The sequence below is a fragment of the Coregonus lavaretus genome, assembly GCF_964263955.1.
Source record: "Coregonus lavaretus genome assembly, chromosome: 21".
NCBI lineage: Eukaryota > Metazoa > Chordata > Actinopteri > Salmoniformes > Salmonidae > Coregonus > Coregonus lavaretus.
Genome location: NC_140008.1, coordinates 21,900,979 through 21,924,918, shown reverse-complemented (window position 1 = coordinate 21,924,918; position 23,940 = coordinate 21,900,979). Strand labels below are relative to the sequence as shown.

The 23,940-nt window shown below is 45.8% G+C and overlaps 1 protein-coding gene across 1 annotated transcript in view; it reads left to right on the top strand.

Moving 5' to 3' along the window:
• LOC311149309 (breast cancer anti-estrogen resistance protein 3-like) overlaps window positions 1-23,940 on the top strand; it is a 61,506-nt gene that overhangs the window by 35,872 nt on the left and 1,694 nt on the right. Inside the window, exons 4-11 of the mRNA XM_084186447.1 lie at window positions 14,644-14,772; window positions 17,834-18,279; window positions 18,952-19,052; window positions 19,630-20,408; window positions 21,497-21,612; window positions 21,724-21,895; window positions 23,316-23,427; window positions 23,516-23,722. Of these exons, the coding sequence (XP_084042573.1) occupies window positions 14,644-14,772; window positions 17,834-18,279; window positions 18,952-19,052; window positions 19,630-20,408; window positions 21,497-21,612; window positions 21,724-21,895; window positions 23,316-23,427; window positions 23,516-23,722 (2,062 nt within the window). The remainder of the gene's footprint in view (window positions 1-14,643; window positions 14,773-17,833; window positions 18,280-18,951; window positions 19,053-19,629; window positions 20,409-21,496; window positions 21,613-21,723; window positions 21,896-23,315; window positions 23,428-23,515; window positions 23,723-23,940) is intronic.

Below are 23,940 nucleotides of genomic sequence, written 5' to 3'. Positions count from 1 at the left end.
ATTGGAGTAAAACAAGCTTATATTTTGAGTTTTGATGGGGTACAACAGTTGAACTAAGCATTATATTCTTCAAGAATCAATGGGTACATATCATTCTAAAGAGGGATGTAGCAACTTCAGATTGCCCATTTAAGGCTCACGTTCAAAGCAGCTCAGGTCCTCTCCTCCAAATCCATCACTTACCATGCTTTTTCCTGTGTGGATTTGTCCTGTTGCTGGGCATAATATTACCAGTGTATTGTTGTGGATAGACATTGCCATGGAGCCCAGTTGTCGTAAACAGGTCAGGAGATAGTGGGGATAATGGAGGGTGAGTGGACTGCAGCAGGTCTCCTGAGGGGCCTCAGACAGAGATAGGATGCCCTGATGGCCCTATCAGTTTACCCCTACACAGGAAGGGTGAGCCCACGTACCCAATCACAGATGAGAGCGATAAAAAGGCAATTAAAAGACAACTAACTACCCCCTCTCTTCCTTAACTTCTGCAACGCAGTGTCCTCTCCCCATCCCTTCTTCCCCACAGGAAACTCAGTAAACACCCTCAGTGTTTATGTTCTGAGGGAACATTTTGGCTGTCACGTTTCTGTGACAAACGTTGGACGTGTACTAGGCCATTGGTATTAAAGGTCTCCCTGGGTTCAGCTCCACATGTAATACTAAATCTGCACTGCCGACTGACTAGGGTTTCAACCATTTAGGCCAGTGTTTCCCAACTCCAGTCCTCCAGTGCCCCCAACAGCACACATTTCTGTTGTAGCCCCGGACAAACATACCTGATTTAATTAATTGAGGGCTTGATGATTAGTTGACAAGTTGAATCAGATGTGCTTGTCCAGGGCTACAATAAAAATGTGTAGTGTTGGTACTTGAGGACTGGAGATAGTCCCGTGTAGCTCAGTTGTAGAGCATGGCGCTTGCAACGCCAGGGTTGTGGGTTCGATTCCCACGGGGGACCAGTATGAAAAAAAAAAAATGTATGCACTCACTAACTGTAAGTCGCTCTGGATAAGAGTCTCTGCTAAATGACGATAATGTAATGTAATGTATCATGAGATGGGAAACACTGATTTAGGCTATGTATATATACTACAGGATTAGCAATGTAAGGACCAGGATTAGGAATAAGAAATCGACAGGAGAATAATTTCTCATCAGAGGTCATTATCTCCAAGCGGCTTATGATGGTTCTGTTAACTAGAGGGGCTGGAGACTGACTGACTGACTGACTGACTGGGCCATCAGCTTAAAAGGGCAATTTTAAAAATATTCTACTTCATATTCATCATCTCCAGCACCACCCCAACATCAACATATGTGAAAATGCCACGTTTCTATGTTTTGTAGTAAAAAAAGATAAAGATAAGTGTTTCCAATGACATCAACCAATTAGTAGACAATTAGTAGGCAATGCCTACTAACAATTGGTCAAAATCACATGATACACTGATGTCATTGGAAACGCTTCTCTTCCTCTATCCTTTTTTATTACAAAACATAGAAACGCACTATTTTCACATGTTGATGTTGGGGTGCTGCTGGAGAGGATGAATATGAAGTTGAAAAATTGTGAAGTTTCCCTTTAATAGCAGCCAGACCCTAGGGTCCACTGAGCCCTGTGGTGCCATCTCTGTGTGTACAAAACATTAGGAACACCTTCTTAATATTGAGTTGCCCACAGGGCTTTTTCTTTATTTGTACTATTTTCTACATTGTAGAATAATAGTGAAGACATCAAAACTATGAAATAACACATATGGAATCATGTAGTACCCAAAAAAGTGTTAAACAAATAAAAATATATTTTATATTTGAGATTCTTCAAATAGCCACCCTTTTCCTTGATGACGGCTTTGCACACTCTTGGATTTCTCTCAACCAGCTTCCCCTGGAATGCTTTTCCAACAGTCTTGAAGGAGTTCCCACATATGCTGAGCACTTGTTGGCTGCTTTTCCTTCACTCTGTGGTCCGACTCATCCCAAACCATTTCATTTTGGTTCAGGTCGGGGGATTGTGGAGGCCAGGTCATCTGATGCAGCACTCCATCACTCTCCTTCTTGGTAAAATAGCCCGTACACAGCCTGGAGGTGTGTTGGGTCATTGTCCTGTTGAAAAACAAATGATAGTTCCACTAAGCCCAAACCAGATGGGATGGCGTATCGCTGCAGAATGGTGTGGTAGCCATGCTGGTTAAGTGTGTCTTGAATTCTAAATAAATCACAGACAGTGTCACCAGCAAAGCACTTCCACACCATAACACCTCCTCCTCCATGCTTTACGGTGGGAAATACACATGCGGAGATCATCCGTTCACCCACAACGCGTCTCACAAAGACACGGCGGTTGGAACCAAAAATCTCCAAAAGGACACATTTCCACCGGTCCATTGCTCGTGTTTCTTGGCCCAAGCAAGTCTCTTCTTCTTATTGGTGTCCTTTAGTAGTGGTTTCTTTGCAACAATTCGACCATGAAGGCCTGATTCACCTCTGAATCAGGCCTTCCTCTGAACAGTTGATGTTGAGATATGTCTGTTACTTGAACTCTGTGAAGCATTTATTTGGGCTGTAATTTCTGAGGCTGGTAACTCTAATGAACTTATCCTCTGCAGCAGAGGTAACTCTGGGTCTTCCATTCCTGTGGTGGTCCTCATGAGAGCCAGTTTCATCATAGCGCTTGATGGTTTTTGTGACTGCACTTTAATAAACTTTCAAAGTTCTTGAAATGTTCCGTATTGACTGACCTTCATGTCTTAAAGTAATGATGGGCTGTCGTTTCTCTTTGCTTCGTTGAACGGTTCTTGCCATAATATGGACTTGGTCTTTTACCAAATAGGGTTATCTTCTGTATACCCTCCCTAACTTGTCACAACACAACTGATAGGCTCAAACGCATTAAGAAGGAAAGACATTCCACAAATTAACTTTTAAGAAGGCACACCGGTTAATTGAAATGCATTCCAGGTGACTACCTCATGAAGCTGGTTGAGAGAATGCCAAGAGTGTGCAAAGCTGTCATCAAGGCAAAGGGTGGCTATTTGAAGAATCTCAAATATAAAATATATTTTGATTTGTTTAACACTTTTTTGGTTACTACATATTTCCATATGTGTTATTTCATAGTTTTGATGTCTTTACTATTATTCAACAATGTAGAAAATAGTAAAAAAAAAAAAAAAAAAAAATTTTTGAATGAGTAGGTGTTCTAAAACTTTTGACCGGTAGTGTATTGTGGCGTACAGCAGGTCAGCCACCAGGGGGAGACTCGTCGAGGCCTGGTAACAGATGGAGTATACATCACGAGGCGGTGGCTCCATCTGCTGGACGTGCCAGGTCTCGACGGGCTCCCCGGACAGGACTAATTGGGGCTGATTGGGAGCTGATGAGTAATATCCAAGATGGCATAGCAGTGCGGTCGTGTATTATGTTGTGTCCTCATGTAAATAGCCTGTTTTTTTTGTATTTTTTTCGTATATATTTCTCTCTCACTTTCCATCCTTAACTAAATATACTTTCCTGCAACCCGCCTCACCCAATGTGGAACGGATTCTATTATTTCTTCATACCTTTTATCAAGAACCCACGGCTGAAACTAGCCAGCTAACAGCTAATAGCTATTGCTATTAGCCACCGTTAGCGGTCTTCACCACTGTCCGTGGCCTGCACTACCTACCAGCCAGCTCTAGCCTGGACAATTATCGGCCAGTCTGCACAGCGTGCTATCGACCCAGAGCAGCACCAGTTAGCCTTGAGCTAGCCTCGAGCCAGGCCTATCTCCCGGCTATCCACCTCTCTGTCAACCGGACGGGACCTCCTTGTGTCGACACGGAGCCCCGCCGATCCATCACGACTGCTGATCTGCCGACATAATCGTCTGATGTGGTTTCAACAGGCTTCCCGTTGTGACGACCATGAATATCCATCTGCTAGCACGCGCAATCAACAGCCGTGCCTCCTGCTCGCCTATGCCGTAGCAGCCTACGAACTGCTCCCGGACATACCTATTGCTGTTCACTGGACCTTATGATCACTCAGCTACACATCTGATGCCCGCTGGACTGTTCCTTTACACCAGGGTTCTTCAAATCCGGTCTTGTAGGGCCGTAACACGTCTGTTTTTTATTTCTACCTGGTAGTTAATTGCACTCACCTGGTGTCCCAGGTCTGAATTAGCCCCTGATTAGAAGGAGAGGATGAAAAACAGAGATGTTTCGGCCCTCCAGGACCGGAATTGAAGAACCCTGCTTTACACGGTACCCCATCCTGATAATCTGTTCAGCCTCAGCCCAAACTTTTGTCGCCATTACCAGTTGTTGTCTTAGCCCTCTCGAATAACACCTGTGATTGCATTATGCCTCTCTCCCATGTCAATATGACTAGCCTATTGCTGTTTGGGTTAGTTATTGGACTATTTCACTGTAAAGCCCCCAGTCCCGCTCAACCTGACTCAGATAGCTTCTTTGTCCCACCCCCCATACACTCGGAGACCGGCTCAATCGGTACCTCCAGTGATGCTATCACTTTCATCGTTACCCAATGCTTAGGTGTACCTCCACTGTACTCATATCCTTCCATATCCTTGTCTGTACATAATGCCCTGAATCTATTCAACAACGCCTGGAAATCTGCCCCATTTTATTATCTGTACCCAACGCACTAGAAGACCAGTTCTTAAAGCCTTTAGCCGTATCATTATTTTATTCCTCCTCTGTTCCTCTGGTGATGTAAAGGTTAACCCAGGCCCTGTAGCCCACAGTATCACTCCTACTCCCCAGGCGCTATCATTTGTTGACTTCTGTAACCGTAAAATCCTTGGTTTCTTGCATGTTAACATCAGAAGCCTCCTCCCCAAGTTTGAGTTATTCACTGCGTTAGCACAATCTGCCAACCTTGATGTTCTAGCAGTGTCTGAATCCTGGCTTGGGAAGGCCACCAAAAATTCAGAAATGTCCATCCCGAACTACAACATTTTCCGTCTAGATAGAACTGCCAAAGGGGGCGGGGTTGCAATCTACTGTAGAGATAGCCTGCAGAGCTCTATCATACTATCCAGGTCTGTGCCCAAACAGTTTGAGCTTCTACTTCTAAAAATCCACCTTTCCAGAAATAAGTCTCTCACTGTTGCCGCTTGCTACAGACCCCCCTCAGCCCCCAGTTGTGCCCTGGACACCATATGTGAATTGCTTGCCCCCCATCGATCCTCAGAGTTCGTACTGCTTGATGACCTAAACTGGGATATGCTTAACACCCCGGCCGTCCTACAATCCAAACTAGATGCCCTCAATCTCACACAAATTATCAAGGAACCTACCAGGTACAACCCTAAATCCGTAAATATGGGCACCCTCATAGATGTCATCCTGACTAATTTACCCTCTAAATACACCTCCGCTGTCTTCAACCAGGATCTCAGCGATCACTGCCTCATTGCCTGCGTCCGTAATGGGACCACCCCTCATCACTGTCAAACGCTCCCTAAAACACTTCAGCGAGCAGGTCTTTCTAATTGACCTGGCCCGGGTACCCTGGACGGATATTGACCTCATTCCGTCAGTAGAGGATGCCTGGATGTTCTTCAAAAGTGCTTTCCTCTCCATCTTAAATAAGCATGCCCCATTCAAAAAATGCAGAACTAAGAACAGATATAGCCCCTGGTTCACCCCAGACTTGACTGCCCTTGACCAGCACAAAAACATCCTGTGGCGTACTGCATTAGCATCGAACAGCCCCCGCGATATGCAACTTTTCAGGGAAGTCAGGAACAAATATACACAATCAGTTAGGAAAGCAAAGGCTAGCTTTTTCAAACAGAAATGTGCATCCTGTAGCACTAACTCCAAAATGTTTTGGGATACTGTAAAGTCCATGAAGAATAAAAGCACCTCCTCCCAGCTACCCACTGCACTGAGGCTAGGAAACACTGTCACCACCGATAAATCTACGATAATCGAGAATTTCAATAAGCATTTTGCTGCAGCTGGCCATGCTTTCCACCTGGCTACCCCTACCCCGGCCACCAGCTCTGCACCCTCCGCTGCAACATGCCCATGCCCCCCCCGCTTCTCCTTCACCCAAATTCAGATAGCTGATGTCCTGAAAGAGCTGCAAAATCTGGACCCCTACAAATCAGCTGGGCTAGAAAATCTGGACCCTTTCTTTCTAAAAATAGCCGCCCGAAATTGTCGCAACCCCTATTACTAGCCTGTTCAACCTCTCTTTCGTATCGTCTGAGATCCCGAGAGATTGGAAAGCTGCCGCGGTCATCCCCCTCTTCAAAGGTGGTGACACTCTAGATCCAAACTGTTACAGACCTATATCCATCCTACCCTGCCTTTCGAAAGTATTTGAAAGCCAAGTTAACAAACAGATCACAGACCACATCGAATCCCACCGTACTTTCTCTGCTATGCAATCTGGTTTCCGAGCTGGTCATGGGTGCACCTCAGCCACGCTCAAGGTCCTAAACGATATAATAACCGCGATTGATAAAAGACAGTACTGTGCAGCCATCTTCATCGACCTGGCCAAGGCTTTTGACTCTGTCAATCACAGCATTCTTATTGGCAGACTAAATAGCCTTGGTTTCTCAACTGACTGCCTCGCCTGGTTCACATACTACTTTTCAGATAGAGTTCAATGTGTCAAATCGGAGGGCCTGTTATCTGGACCTCTGGCAGTCTCTATGGGGGTGCCACAGGGTTCAATTCTCGGGCCGACTCTATTCTCTGTGTATATCAATGATGTTGCTCTTGCTGCTGGTGACTCTCAGATCCACCTCTACGCAGACGACACCATTTTGTATACATCTGGCCTTTCATTGGACACTGTGTTAACAAACCTCCAAACGAGCTTCAATGCCGACTAGAATCACTACTCTCGGCGGGTCTGACTTAGAATATGTGGACAACTACAAATACCTAGGTGTCTGGTTAGACCGTAAACTCTCCTTCCAGACTCACATTAAGCATCTCCAATCCAAAGTTAAATCTAGAATCGGCTTCCTGTTTCGCAACAAAGCCTCCTTCACTCATGCTGCTAAACATGCCCTCGTAAAACAGACTATCCTACCGATCCTTGACTTCGGCGATGTCATTTACAAAATATCTTCCAACACTCAACTCAGCAAATTGGATGTAGTCTATCACAGTGCCATCCGTTTTGTCACCAAAGCCCCATATACTACCCACCATTGTGACCTGTACGCTCTCGTTGGCTGGCCCTCAGTACATATTCGTTGCCAAACCCACTGGCTCCAGGTCATCTATAAATCACTTCTAGGCAAATCCCCGCCTTATCTTAGCTCATTGGTCACCATAGCAACACCCACCCGTAGTATGCGCTCCAGCAGGTATATCTCACTGGTCATCCCCAAAGCCAACACCTCCTTTGGCCGCCATTCCTTCCAGTTCTCTGCTGCAAATGACTGGAACGAACTACAAAAATCTCTGAAGCTAGAGAACCTTATCTCCCTCACTAACTTTAAGCATCAGTTGTCAGAGCAGCTTACCGATCACTGTACCTGTACACAGCCCATCTGTAATTAGCCCACCCAACTACCTCATCCCCATATTGTTATTTACATTGTTATTTATTTTGCTCATTTGCACCCCAGTATCTCTATTTGCACATCTATTACTCCAGTGTTAATACTAAATTGTAATTATTCTGCACTATAGCCTATTTATTGCCTTACCTCCATAACTTACTACATTTGCACACACTGTATATAGATGTTCTATTTTCTATTGTGTTATTGACTGTACGTTTTTGTTTATTCCATATGTAACTCTGTGTTGTTGTTGTTTTTATCGCACTGCTTTGCTTTATCTTGGCCAGGTCAATGTTGTAAATGAGAACTTGTTCTCAACTGGCTTACCTGGTTAAATAAAAAAATTAAGGGCGGATTGCTCACCAGCTGTGCAAGGCCCATAAAGCTGCCAGAAGGGCAGCACATGGGAGAGGACTGGGGGAAGTAATGTAACTTCCGTGTAGTTGGAGACGGTATCCTGGAGATGATCTCATGGGGGAGACCTAACCTTTTCTTTTGATTATTTTATTAATAAACACCCTTGAAACCGAGCTAATCATACTCTGTCCGTGTCTGATCTGTGTAAACGTCTTGACCCAACCCCCTGATCTGCCAAAGTATGTGTGTGTGTATATATATATATATATATATATAATATTCTGAGAAATCAATGATACTCATGAGATGAACATGGGGCAAGGTCATGGCTCTTCATAATCATTTTCTCAAAGACAAGGACCAGCGGTAAGCTAGACCCCGGTTAAAACCCAGAGAGATGTACTAATAACGAACCGCTACAGAAAACATCATCTGGAGCAGGGGCTGGAGGGGCCAGCTCTCTGAGGAGAACCCACTAAACACATCACTATTTCCTCAAGTCATTAAATCAGACAATGAATCTGAACCATGTCCAGTAACTCACAGCCCTCAGAACAAACAAACTATTCTCGCCCATGTTCATCTGGAAGGATGAAACTTCTGTCACTGTTTGGCTCTGTATCCTTCTGGAGGTAATAATAAATAATAATAATAATAATAATAATAATAATAAGCCATTTAGCAGACGCTTTTATCCAAAGCGACTTACAGTCATGCGTGCATAAATGTTTTGTGTATGGGTGGTCCCGGGGATCGAACCCACTACCTTGGCGTTACAAGCGCTGTGCTCTACCAGCTGAGCTACAGAGGACCACAGTTGTGCTATTTAACTAGTAATCTGGATGAAGATGACGGTGACACCACTGAACTGTTTTAGGGAATGGTAGTCAGGGTAATGTGACTGAGCCCAGCCAGAGATATGAACTCGACACACTCATGAGTGAGAGTCAGTCTAACATGGATGGGTGCTTTCCAAGATGATGACATGGAGAGTAAAGGGAAGGTCTATAAAAAGCCACCACATGATCAGTCAAACAAATGTGTGAACATGCCGGCATAACGTGTGCAGCGCTGAACAATATAAATGAGCAGTTTATTAAAAGCAGTGGCATTTAGTTGATTGATTCCAACTTGCAGATCAAATAAAATGTTATTTGTCACATACACGTGTTTAGCAGATGTTATAGCGGGTGTAGCGAAATGCTTGTGCTTCTAGCTCCGACAGTGCAGTAATATCTAACAATTTCACAACATATACACACAAAAAAGTAAGGAATGGGATTTAAGAATATATACATATATGGACAAGCAATGACAGAGCGTCATGGGCTAAGATACAGAAGAATATTATAGAATAGAATGCAGTATATACATATGAGATGAGTAGTGCAAGATATGTAAACATTATTAAAGTGACTAGTGTTCCATTTCTTAAAGTGGCCAGTGATTTCAATAGGCAGCAGCAGCCTCTAATGTGCTAGTGATGGCTATTTAACAGTCTGATGGCCTTGAGATAGAAGCTGTTTTTAATTCTCTCGGTCCCAGCTTTGATGCACCTGTACTGACCTCACCTTCTGGATGATAGCGGGGTGAACAGGCAGTGGCTCGGGTGGTTGATGTCCTTGATGATCTTTTTGGCCTTCCTGTGACATCGGGTGCTGTATGTGTCTTGGAGGGCGGGTAGTTTGCCCCCGGTAATGCGTTCGGCAGACCGCACCACCATCTGGAGAGCCCTGCGGTTGTGGGCGGTGCAGTTGCCGTACCAGGTGGTGATACAGCCCGACAGGATGCTCTCAATTGTGCATCTGTAAAAGTTTGTGAGGGTTTTAGGTGATAAGCCACATTTCTTCAGCCTCCTGAGGTTGAAGAGGCTCTGTTGCGCCTTCTTCACCACACTGTCTGCGTGGGTGGACCATTTCAGTTTGTCGGTTATGTGTACGCCAAGCTTTCCACCTTCTCCACTGCGGTCCCGTCGATGTGGATAGGGGGGTGCACCCTCACGATCATCCCCTTAGATGCATGTAGTTACCCTGATGGATTAACTGTGGCCATCGTATCATCAGGCTCCTCAGAAGTAATTATACCAGAGCTATTTTAAAACTCAGGTTAAGAGTTGATTGCCTCCAGCTAAGTGGACCAGGGCCTGCTGTAATTCCCCAGCATCATAAAGTGGCGCTTCAGTGCTGTTGAAAAGCCAGGAAATGCCAAGAAAATCTACATCAGTCGGCGTCAAGTTCCCCATACCGCTATAAAACACCCTTAAATCAACTGGGCTAAGTGTCGAGGAGAGGGAGAGAAGGAGCTCTGTGAGTGTGGATGGAGGTTGAAGGTCTTCGGTAGTATTATGTAATTAATTGAAAAAAGGAAAGACTGAAGTAAAGACAAACAGCTCTCTGAGAGATGCTTTTCTCAGGCTGCTGTGTAGGTATGGAGCGTCTGGTAATTTTGAGGCAGAGGGGTGCTGGCTGGGCCTGAAGGCCTTTAAAGACTGTTGACAACATAGAGAGAGAATGCCTGCCCTGCCACGGCGTGGCCGCCCATCCTTCAGTACAATGCCAGTGCCAACAGTGGATATTTTAGTCTGTGCTCGCCTGCCCAGGCCTGCGATTGTAAGCCTCTATGCCTGACGTATAAATACCCAGTGGAGATAGTGAGATTTCGGAGGATTTACATTACATCATTGACATACAGTAGTGGCCATGCTATGTTTGCTTTCTTTTTCTGTGGTATTGTATGTAATAATGCACTGCACACTATTCAGGCCTAGCCAGGGGTCAATTTTTTATTGCAGGTTGACATTTATTGTCATGAATCTTGCCCTGGAGGCAGAAATGAACGATTTCCATCAGGTGGGCCAGCTGCATAGTCAAAATGGGCTATATCGTAAAAATTCATGAAAACTAAAATTAGCACTCGTCATTACTCAGTTCAATGACAGACCCGTGGGGGCACACACAAGAGTCATGCAACGACATAGTACAGCTCTGACACATGCCACACATAACCTTCTGCAACGGTGAAACGGGTTCACCCTGTCAGCGTATCCATGGGAATAGCATGATGCCTGAAAGCCTGTGACAGAGGCTAATGCCAGAGCCATAAATATGATTCTGGTTGATATTTCAGGACAGTAAAACACTACACTGAACTGTATGCTTATCCTATAGTATTCTCTATTCTCACTGGATGGTATCACTCTGAACTTGCTCTGACAGAGTCACACAGGGAGGTCACCCACCTGTGATGCACAGCAGGGCATATCCAGGAATTGATTGATTTGATTGACACACTGGCATTCATGTTATACAAGTATGTTATAGTTAAGCAATAAGGCCCTAGGGGGTGTGGTATATTTGCCATAATAAACTGGGTAGTTCGAGCCCTGAATGCTGATTGGCTGACAGCCGTGGTATATCAGACCGTATACCATGGGTATGACAAAACATTTATTTGTATTGCTCTAATTATGTTGATAACCCGTTTATAATAGCAATAAGGCACCTCGGGGGTTTGTGATATATGGCCAACATACCACAGCTAAGGGCTGTATCCAGGCACTCCACGTTGCGTCGTGAATAAGAACAGCCCTTAGCCGTGGTATATTGGCCATATACCACAGCTCCTCGGGCCTTATTGCTTAAACATACCACAGTTCTTAGGCATGATGCAAAGCAGAGTTTCAGCCAATCAGCATCTAGGACCCAAACTACCCGGTTTATAATTGATAATCAATCACTCATTGAGTACACATAAGCGGGTCAGAACAGAATTAATTTCAGCCCCCTAGAGCAGATTTTTCTCCATGTAACACTCTCTCAGGCCATCAAAGTGCCTGGTATAGGATAGATACCATACTCAAGACTGGAGTTACAGTATATAACATCCATCAGGACTGCTTTACCATATGGACCAAAAGCTTGTCTCTGACCATTCTGAATAATCTTACCATAATCTTACCATTAGCCGTGACTTCTAGACTTTCAGCTTTAGAGGACACAGGCCACCACTAGTATCTAGGATCTCTGGCTTTGTCTGGCAGTGTTTGTGAGATGCAGACTCTCTCTCCTCAGCTGCCCCAGGGCAGTGGGCCGTTTCTAGGGGAGCGTTGGGCCGTGCGGGCATCAAACATGTCTGACCGGCTGTTGACAGCCCCTTCTCCCCCAGGGTGTGTGTGCAGGCACACTCATGCGTGTGTTTGTGTGTATGTGCGTGTCCACAGTAAAGTGAAGGCCTGCCAGCTCGAAGGATGCAGTGTAGGATGAATATTAACTACTACTGTGATGACATGGACAGAGCTTGAATGCTTCACATACATTGCCCACCACTGTAAGTTCAGCATGTATGTCTGTATGGGGGAGAATTTGGGAGGCTTTCTCATGTTCTACAGGTTCAGTCTCAGCCATCTGTATCCTCACTAGAGGAAGCCTAACTCTCTCTCTCTCTCTCTCTCTCTCTCTCTCTCTCTCTCTCTCTCTCTCTCTCTCTCTCTTCTCTCTCTCTCTCTCTCTCTCTCTCTCTCTCTCTCTCTCTCTCTCTCTCTCTCTCTCTCTCTCTCTCTCTCTCTCTCTCTCTCTCTCTCTCTCTCTCTCTCTCTCTTCTCTCTCTCTCTCTCTCTCTCTCTCTCTCTCTCTCTCTCTCTCTCTCTCTCTCTCTCTCTCTCTCTCTCTCTCTCTCTCTCTCTCTCTCTCTCTCTCTCTCTCTCTCTCTCTCTCTCTCTCTCTCTCTCTCTCTCTCTCTCTCTCTCTCTCATAGTGTACTGACATCTTGGCCTCATAATTAAGTCTGAGACTTGCCTTTGAAACATATAAAACGCTAGCATGAGTTAATATGGTGCTATTTGTTTTACCAGAGAGCTAATTTAGTGGACTGAATCACTGTCTCCCCAACGGGCCTAATAAGATGTATAAGCTATAGCAGCAGCCCGTAGCTGACAGTGATTCAGTCCACTAAATTAGCTCTCTGGTAAAACAAATAGCACCATATTAACTCATGCTAGAGTTTCCAATGCTTACCCCCTCCACCCGCCAAAATAAAAAATAATTTCCTGGAGCCTTACTTCAGTTATAGTTGGCATATAATTCAGTCGACCACAACATAAAAAACTCAAATATACAGTCCTTCAAATGTTCTCTCTGGGGACGAGGGTGAGCACAGTCTAACAGATTTAGCCCTGGGTTAAACAGTGGTAGCAAATTGCCTGTTATGAGCAGCACAATGCAGAGTGTCTGCTTCTGGAAGTGGTCAGTGAAGCTAAACACTGTGCATTATGAACATTCCTAACAGTTAGCCAATGGCAAGAAGGCCTCATGCTATTTTAGAAGGGGACAAATGGGTGTACGATATGTTCTTGTCCCAGTCCCTTAAAGTGAAAAACAGAGCTTTATGAAGAGTTTCTGTCCTCAATGCTATTGTTATATCAGATCATTGTTGGTGATGTCAATATTCCCCAGAAATACCAGTTTTAGTGTGCAGGGGCAAAGATAGCACTAGGCAAGTAAGGTTAATGCATTAGAAAACCAAGTATAATATTGGTTACTGGAGGAAGGTATTGAGTTGACGCAACACAATAATCCTACTGGTCATCGCTCACCCTTAGGGTCGACGCTGAATAGCCAATCAACTCCCTCCCCCCACAACCCACTTTACAGCACAATCTCTTTATGAACCAAGTCTTGGCAGGCACTTGTAATCCTCAGATTGTGTTTTGGAAAGATGCAGGTTGGGTGCCAACAACCCAGAAGAACACAATGGCTACAGTACTTTCCTCCAGAGTCTAATGCTGCCTGCCATCTCCAGGGGGTTGGTTTAAAGAGCAGCACAGTTATAAAACATTATGGAATGTATTGTGTTGTTCTGGGTCTACTGGACCTCAAGTTAATAAAGTGGAAAAGTGATGCTCGGTTCAACCCCACGAGTGGCGCCACTGGAGTGAAATTTCATTACGTCTCCAGAAGTATTACGTCTAACACAGTACAACATATATTGCGGACAGACAGAGAGGTTGCGCAACAGACCAATCCATTTATAATGCGTTTAGAAAATATAAGCCAAAGCAGGAAGAGAGTGTGGAGGGGAAGTCTATTGATTGTAAAAGAGGATAGGCTTCCTTTGAAGCAGGACTGAGAAGAGTCTCTTTATGATGAACCGGAGAGGTATTTCCTGGCAGGTACCTGCTATGATAAATGAGGTCATCCCATTTCTCCTTTTTGCTATATGTGTGTTTTGTAAATCCTAGTGTGAATCACAGCAGCCCGGAATAGTGGACTGTGTGTGTATATGAGTGTGTGTGTCACAGTAGTCAGGGTGAGTGTGTTGTTGTTCTGCCCGTAGGCCTCTCGCTGGGGCAGGACAGGGCAGAGGGGCGTGGCAACAAGGCCAAGATATGACACAGCAGTCAAAGCAGAGGCAGGTAGAGCCCTCAGCCAATTGGAGCCGTCGGCATGGAGTAGCTCTGGGAAATTACAGCTCAGGACACAAAGAGGGGAGGAGAGCTCTGTATGACACATGCTTACACAGAAAGAAAGAAAGAAAGAAAGAGGGAGAGAGAAAAAGAAAGAGTGTGTGAGAGGTAGCTAGATACAGTAGAGGGAGAGTTATATTACAAAGGTTTACTGGCACACAGACAGACCGACAGATAGATGCAGGCAGCCAGTGCAGTGCACACAGTGTGCCCCCTCAGTACAGCAAACATGTCTGTGAGGATACCAGTACTGAAAGAGCCTGTTCTTCCTGTCTATGTGCAGTTCTCCAGGGACAAGTACATAATGGAGGGCCCACCGGAGAAACTACGCAAGGAGCTGGAGGACGAGCTGAAGCTGGGCAGTGAGGAACCACGCAGCCACGCCTGGTACCATGGTGCCATCCCCAGACAGGTAAAAGAAAACACACACCCACACACACTCTGGAGGGACAACTCGGCTGCCTGTTTGCCTGACTGTTTTAGAGTCTAATGATTTCCGAGCCTTATTTTAGCTTGGGTCAAAGGATTCTTGATAAAGTATTTTTTGGCGGCCGGCGGCACACGCTGGCTCTTTGTGAAAGAGGATAGTCATATAAAGAGATGGAGCTGAGAGGGGCTTACTGTGAAAAACGACCAGCCCAATGATAGCATGCAGAGAGGGGAGGGGTTCCTCTGTTGCCAACAGCTACGGCCGGGTGTCCAGTTGCGCACTGATTTCATGCAGGGGCCTGTCACTCCCACTGTCTGTTGGTCACCCACCCACCCTGTGGAGGAATCACAGCACTGGCGCTCTGAAAACATGGCAACCATGCAAAACCTTGCGCATACCCGGGCAGAGCAGGACAGCTGGCCAGACAGACATGTGTCCAAGCTCAACCAAACACAATACTTTGTTTGGTAACACTGGGGAGTATTATGTGAATGGAGAGTCAGGGAGCTCAGACACTTTGGCAGGCAGCTCGTCATAAATATGTGAAAACTCCCAGTGTGTCTAGAGGTTTCCAGAGGGGAGCTGTGTGTCTTTCATGTGGACTAAAGAATAAAAGCTGGCTGAGGGTCTGGACTTAGGAGGAGGCTGTGACAGAGTGTGACAGATCCCTGCCCTCTGACCTCTAGGGCAGGGGTGTTCAACTCTTACCCTACGAGGTCCGGAGCCTGCTGGTTTTCTGTTCTGTCAGATAATTAATTGCACCCACCTGGTGTCCCAGGTCTAAATCAGTCCCTGATTAGAAAGGAACAATGGATAAAAACGCAGTGGAACTGACTTCGAGGTCCAGATTTGAGTTTGAGGGCTCTAGGGGCTGAGCCTTGTTTTGAAAACAGGGATGTAAAGTCTGAGGAGAGTTAGTGAGGATAGTGACCCACCTCAACACCCAGGGCTCAGCTCAAAGAAGTGCTTATACACAGAATAGTAAATCAGGGACAGTGTTTTTTCCTATGATTCACTCTCAGGTAGCAGCTTGTCTGAAACTGGTTGAGCCAGATCAGAATCAGACAAACAAGGACAGGTCAACAACAGAAATAAGTATTTATCTTGACAGGTCTGTTCTACAGCACTAGCTGTATTGAGTCCATTGAGCTGTGTGAGGCTCAGTGATCAAAGGGCAGACTCACTGTCAGTTTGACATACTGTGGCTGAATGAGGCTGCATGGTTAATTGAAATGGGCTTCATTTCAACCTTGTGCTTTCATCAGTATCTCACTAAGAGCTTGTCACTGAGAACATGTCAGTGTGAACAGAGCGGCGCTGACACACACTTAGTAGTGAAAGCTCAGACCGCAGAGCTCGGTCCATGAACCCCTGCCTCAGTGAGGATGCTCTGTCTGCCTCAGCACACACACAGAGCGAGAGAGACAGGTCTTAATTTGATGGTAACGACACATGGGTGCCATCAGATGACATTATGCTTTTTATTAACGTCTTCTCTTACAGCCGTCCACTGATCTGCCAGGGACCACGCCTCTATAAGTCTAATCATTATCCCTAAGATAAAAGCTCATCTGTGCTCACTGTGCCACCAATCCCATTTCTCAGTACACCCATCATCTCCTAGTTTCGTTCTACTGTATCTCCCAGTGGAGTGGGTGTAGGCCAGGGAGCCCTGCAGCCTTGTTCCATGTCTTACGTGTGACCTTGTAAGGGGTGTGAGCCAGCATGTATCACAGCCCTCCATTAGGCATTGTGAGAGTCACAATGGCTCTGCCAGGCCCTGGTTAGCTACACACGGTACAGTACAGTACACGACTGGGTGTCTCTCAACTAGAACTAGTAAGATCAGCTCAGTCCACTCCCATTATACCATTAGAGAACACATCAGCAGCTCCAGGCTTCAGGTGATTGAGGAGGTTTTTTTCCCCCATGCCAGTGCATGGGGATAGTAAAGGCTGTCACAGTGCATGTATGTCATACGGAAAAACACTGGCTACTCAAGTTGCTCAACAAGTTGTGCTGGCTATAGGATTGTGAGACATTGATATAGATTGCAATAATTATCAAGTTACACACATGTCACCCTAGAGTTTTCTTCAAACAAAATGAGTTGTTGAAAAGTTTCCTAATGTCTTTACAGACAACAAATAAGGCTTTGTGGTGCTACAATTTTCCCTGCAGTAAAAAAAAAACATAGCTGTTTAAGAAACACTTTCAATAACCATCTAATTTCACAACAAAACATTTCACAAGGGTTATCTGCCAGAAATATATAAATAACATTGCATGGCTAATGGATGTAATACGGATCTCAATTTCAATGAGCAATTTCATGAGGTATAAATCAAATGACTTTGAATGCGTCAGACTGGGTTGATAAACCCAAAGCTTCGCCTCGTGTGTAAAATCACAGATGAGACCCTGAATAAGAAATGGAGCTCTTTTGAGCTTGTCCTTGCAGACATGTGACAGGGTGGCATAAGACTGGTAAACACACACACGATCCTAATAAGGTTTAATAAGCTCCTTCCTGGTGCTACTGCAGCCCGATTGTGAAAAGAGGGCTTTTAAAACTTTTAATTAAAAACCCTCAACCTTCCAACTCCAAAACATGATGATATAAACATAATTACTTAGTTCAATACTAACTTAATTAAAAAGTAAAGTAATTAAATGTTTGGAAGAACAACATGAGTGAAGTGGAGTGTGTAGACCAATGTATGAGGTGACTGGGGGTTTTCGTCATTTGACCCTCCAGTTTGGCTGTGTGGCCTGGGCTCAGAGAGCATTCTGGGAAGTATCATGATGTCACAGTACAGTAACAGTAGCACTAGAAAAAAATTTCAGTGAGCCAAGCATGTTACTTAGAAGGCCATTCAGTGAGAGGGAGTAGAGCGCCTGTAGCCACAAATCCAACTGTGAGACGAGTGTGACAAACTGAAAACACACTAGACACAGTTCTAACTGTGTGATATTGAAAATACAGTGTGTGAGCTATATAGCTGTGTGTATGTGTGCTCAACATGTGTCCTCTGGTGTCCAGGTGGCAGAGAACCTGATCCAGAGAGATGGGGACTTCCTGATCCGGGACTCTCTGTCCAGCCCTGGGAACTACGTCCTGACCTGCCAGTGGAAGAACAGCCCACAGCACTTTAAGATAAACAAGAAGGTGGTGGCCATGAATGAGGCCTACTCCCGGGTGCAGTACCTGTTTGAGAAGGAGGGCTTTGACAGCGTGCCCGCCCTGGTGCGCTACTACGTGGGCAACAGAAAGCCAGTGACTGAGGTGGTGGGGGCCGTCATCTTTCAACCCATCAACAGGGCCTTGCCCCTGCGCTGCCTAGAGGAGAAGTATGGGGTGGCCTGTGTCCGTGTGGAGGCTGGCCTGACCCTGCCCGACAGGAAGAGCCAGACGTCTAAACGCCTGAGCCTCAACATCATGAACGGACACACCCAGGACCACAGCCTCGGACGGGGGAACCTGCTTAGGTTAGTAGGCTATCTACAGCGGTTCAGGCCTGTCTGCTCTGGACATAGTGTATGTAGTTGGAAATTGTCTGTGAACGGTAGGCTACAATGGAGATGCTTGCTTGCAGGCGCAAGATACATTTACATTTATTACAGCAATAACGTTCCATGTATTTTCCTCTGCAGCCAGGAGCTTATATAGACACTGTACATTCCGTCATACATTTATAGGCAGGCAATTTATAGGTAGCTATAAAATATAATTTTGTAGGGGTTTAGTCCAAATGGAATTGGCTCCGTATAATTTCATGTATAGCCTAACATGCAAACAACACATGTGCACTCCAAATTTGTAACACGAATGTGGGAGTAACAGAGATAAGTACACGTCTACAATAAACCATTCCTGAGGTAAAGTAAGGAGTGGTGTTTAGCCTGGATGGTGAATACCAACCTCTGAGCACAATACCAAGGCAAACCAGGACAAAAATGACCCCATCAAATTACACTGTACCATTTTACATAACAAACAGTGCACACAATGTATCAGGTTTCTTTAGGGGTTAGTGGTGTGGTGTGCCCAGTGGACGTGTCTCTGTTGGTAGCTAGAGGGCTCAGTCCAATTGAACACTCTCTTTTTCTCCTTCTGTTTCTCTCCCTCTTTCTCTTCCTCACTCTCTTTCTGTCTATCAGGAACAAAGACAAGTGTGGAAGCCAGCCGGCGTGTCTGAACCACGTTCAGGAGAGACGACGGCCCCTCAAAACCCACCAGTCAGAGAGCTTCCTCCCGCTAGGTATGTACCGTCTGCTCTAACTCCCTCGCTCTATACTCCTCTTTCTCTCTCTCTCTCTCTCTCCCTCTCTCTCTCTCTCATATCCTGTCATTATGCTACAGTCAGAGGATTTACAGCTCTGACGAGCCTGCAAAATACTTGTTTCCGTGAACATGCATTCTTTGCACAGGGGTGGGAATATTTCAAAGGCAAATGTTAATATTTTCTTCTTCAAAATGTTGCTTTGTATTCTTTCAACTCAGAAGTGAAAAGTGTGACATGAGCTAGGGATGAAGATAAATGTATTTCTGAAAGGATTACAGATAAAAGTTGAAATGGAAATCGATAGATGTGCTTGAAGTCTGAGTCTTTGGCATAAAAGAGCCGAGAGATCAGAGAGATTCAAAATGCTGCATTCCATTCTGTGACTGACAATGTAATTAAGCTTTGTATGCAGAGTCAGACTTCAAATAGACAGCAGGACTCCCAGGCAGCAGCTACAGAACACAGCATGGCTCTAGCTGTGTGGTGTTGCTAGGCTGCAGTGTGCAGGTTTAAATAATGATGTTCACCTCTTTCTCGCTCACCCTCTCCCCAGGCTCCAGGCCCCAGCCCCAGTCCCAGCTCATGGAGCACCAGCCCAGCCCCAAGTCTCCAGTATTCAGGACGGGCAGTGAGCCGGCCCTCAGCCCCACCGTGCCAAGGAGGATGGCCTTTGAGACCCAGGCTGGGGAGGCCATCCGGGGCTCAGACAGCCAACTCTGCCCCAAGCCCCCCCCTAAGCCCAGCAAGGTGCCCTCCATCAGGATGCCCTGCTCCCCACGTCTGCAGCCCCTGGCTGCCCCAGCCCCGGGTCCCCCTGTACCCCCACTGAAACCCAAGAAGCAGCATGTGATCCAGGCTCTCCAGCCTCCGCAGCCCCCCAGCCCGGAAGTGAACTACTGTGAGCTGGGCCCCTGCAGCCCAGCAGAGTGGGACAGGCTCCAGGCCCCAGCCCCAGGGCCCCAGCCCAACAACAACAGTTACGTAGAGAGGCTGAGGACAGAGGAGAGCCAGAGGAGCAGCCACGGCTCCAAACTGGACCGCAGCTCCTACCACCACGCCATCGTAGCCCTGGAGAATGGCAGCGAAGAGGTGGAAGGAGGTGGAAAAGGAGGGATGGAGGAGATAGAGGAGACTGTGGAGGAGAAGGAGAGAAGCTTCCGGCGGCCGGTGTTGGAGACTGCGTCTGTGTTCCGGCCGGGGGAGTTTGAGTCGAGGCTGCTGCCTGCAGAGAACAAACCCCTCGAGATGAGTGTGCTGAAGAGAGTCAAAGAGCTGCTGGTCCATAAAGACCACCACATCATCGCCAAGCACATCCTCATGGCAGACTGCCAGGTACTGCAGTGCACTGTCCCACTACACACCATACCCACATTACATTCACCACTAGTCCTACTGGATGTCTCCTACTCAGGGCTGAATCCCAACCAGAGATCATAACTGATATTTCAGTGTACATCATGAATTGATGATATACACTGAGTATACAAAACATTAAGAACACCTTCCTAATATTGAGTTGCACCACACCCCCTTTTGCCCTCAGAACAGCCTCAATTTGTCAGGGCATGGACACTACAAGGTGTCGAAAGCGTTCCACAGGGATGCTGGCCCATGTTGACTCCATTGCTTCCCACAGTTGTTTCAAGTGTGCTGGATGTCCTTTGGGTGGTGGACCATTCTTGATACACACAGGAAACTGTTGAGCATGAAAAAGCCAGCAGCGTTGCAGTTCTTGACACAAACCAGTGTGCCTGGCCCCTACTACCATACCCCGTTCAAAGGCACTTGAATATATTGTCTTGCCCATTCACTCTCTGAATGGCACACATACACAATCCATGTCTCAATTGTCCTTCTTTAACCTGTCGTCTCCTCTCTTCATCTACACTGATTGAAGTGGATTTAACAAGTGACATCAATAAGGGATCATAGCTTTCACCTGGATAGTCTACGTCATGGAAAGAGTAGGTGTTCTTAATGTTTTGTATACCCAGAGTAAATTTGCAGGACAGTTTGATGAGTTAGGATTCAGGTCTCATTCTTCAGCAACATCTAACTAAGTGGCTAGACACAGTCAGGCACACAGAGGGCATCAGAGACAGACTGGCATTTCATTAATTTCCTCTCGTTGGTATTTGGCCTTTTACAGACAGGTGTCTTAAGTCTGTCTGGGTGTGGTACACCACACAAGTGCAAAATGAAACCAGTGAATTTAATTTAGTAGCCTAGGCTTGAAGGGAACATCTTTATAGTGTTGTTGAAAACAGCTATGGTACAAAGTTATGTAAATGTTGCTTTGAGATGTCGCTTGTTTAATTCAGTTAGAAGGAACTAATGATCAATGATAGGATTTCCCCAAACATGACCATACTAAAACACTTCCAAAACCACACTAATACAAAAAATTATGTACCTGACAGATTGCGAGGGTACATGGCATCTCTGAGGAGGTGAAAGGTCAAATGGGTGTGTCCTCTGGTCTGGAGCTGGTGACCTTACCCCATGGCAGGCAGCTGCGGCAAGACCTGATGGAAAGGTAAACACACACATATACACACCCAAATCCTCCTCAGGTGCTAGTGACCCCACATGTAGACCACAAGAGGTTATAGGGACTTATGACTGAACTTTCTGTTGTGTAACCCAGGCACCACACCATGGCCATCGGGGTTGCCGTGGACATCCTGGGCTGCACAGGAAGTCTGGAGGAGCGGACCGCCACGCTGAACCGCATCATCATGGTGGCTCTAGAACTGAAAGACTCCATGGGGGACCTGTATGCTTTCTCCTCCATCATGAAAGCGCTGGACATGCCTCAGGTACCACACTCAATACAGCCGGACACATAAGACACGGTCCCCCAAACCCACCACGTGGTCTGAGATTAGTCCTTAACCCTTCACACTTGTGGGAATTGGCCTATATGGATAGGGCTAAATTGAAATGTTTCTTACAGAAGAAATATGAAAACGCATAACCATGGTAGCTATTGAAAGGGAACAGTTTAGAGATTATGGGGAAATTATTAGACCAAAGGTGAGGACAACAGTTCACCTGACAAGACTGAATCCAAACATTACACTGTTGATTTTGTGCATTTTACATTTACTGTACTTTTCGCCGCATTTGTTGATAACGAAATCTGATAATACTCTGGATACATTCAGTAGCATGATAAGACTATTCCTGGAAAATGTGGGGTAGGTGCAACATAAGACAAAAAATGACAAGGGTTTGAGTGAGAGGACTAACTGGTGTCTCCAAGTGGCCACACACCTCTCCAAAGTGTGCACAGCGCCTAAGTAATGTCAATGCACTTTTATGACTCAAACGTCAACTATAAGGTGCTTTTTTGAGCTCTCCTAGCTGTGCCGTTGTGGAACTAGAGCAAGCACACTTGTAGTTGATTTGTTTGGAATAAAACCCTGCATCCCCGCCATCACACAATTACTGTTGTTGTTTACGCAATCTAAAAACAGTCTATTATAAATCGCAATCTTGGTCAGGTGGGCATGATTTGAAAGCTTGCTCTATTGCCAACATGACTAGCTAAGTTATAAAATACGATCTTACAATGTTAGGCTTTCACAAAGCAATTCAGAGAAACAGATTGTAATTTTGGTTGCCATAGAAAGGAGTAGTGTGTGTATTCAGGTGCGTGTTCCGTGGCAGATTTTCTTCACATTAGACAAACAGACTCACTCACTCAGAACAACCCAGCGTGACGCATTGTCATCCTGTAACTGTACATCAAACATAGTGACCATAAACGTTGACATTGTATATGACATGAGTTTTATGATTTGAAAATGTGAAGTGCACATTTGAACTCACTGGTGTTTGGCTTGCTTGTATGACATCAAAGCTGTATTTATTATAATCCTCAACGTCTCATTTTAAAGTCCTCTTAATTTACAGAATTTCCCTCACTCAGGCAACAAAAAATTTGCCAAAGTTGCCCAATTAGTGGGAGGGATGGGGCAACTTCTTGTCGTGTGCGGCGCTCAAGTTCAGAATGGCTGTCATCAAAACCCACACAGAGCTGTGAAGCGCAGAGCCAGGGCTCTGATGTCATGTATAGCATGTTACTGTACAGCCACTGCGTTCCAATTTAGGCGTCTATCAGTGTCCAAATCTGCCATTTTCAACCCGTATAATGGTATGAGTGTAAAGGGCTGCAGGCGTAGGCTGAAGAGATATTGTGGTTGTTTCCTAACAGCTCTCTGCTCTTGACCACAGATCACACGGTTAGACCACACCTGGACCATGCTGAGGAGGAAGTACACTCAGACTGCCATCATATACGAGAAGTCTCTCAAGCCCTTTTACAAGGGACTGTATGAAGGAACAGGTAAAAGCACTTCAATGGAGCCTTCAGTTGTAGTTGTGTGTTAGTGGTTGCAGTCTCTGACCGTGTCCCTGTGTGTGCGCGTGTATAGCGGACATGCCCCTGACAGGCACCACGGTGCCTCTACTGATGCCCCTGCTGACGCTGATGGAGCGCCCGGCGGTGGCATTCGAGGGCATGGAGCTGTGGGAAAGCAACGACCAGGGCTGTGAAATCCTGCTACGCCACCTGGAGGAGGCCCGCAGCGTGGCACACAACGCTGACTCATACACCGCCAACACTGAACGCGTCCTGCAAGGTAATACACTCCACACCCACTGCTAGATACACACCTACTGCTAGATACAGGGCTCACAGTTGTCCAAATGAATTGCTATGCAAATACTCCTGTCCAAAACGACCTGTATTCACATTTGCCCATAGCTTTTTTCATAGTGCCCGAGATTGCGAAAGACACTATAACAAAAGCCATACTGCATGTCTCAGCAGGTATGAGTTACAAGGCTAATGATAACG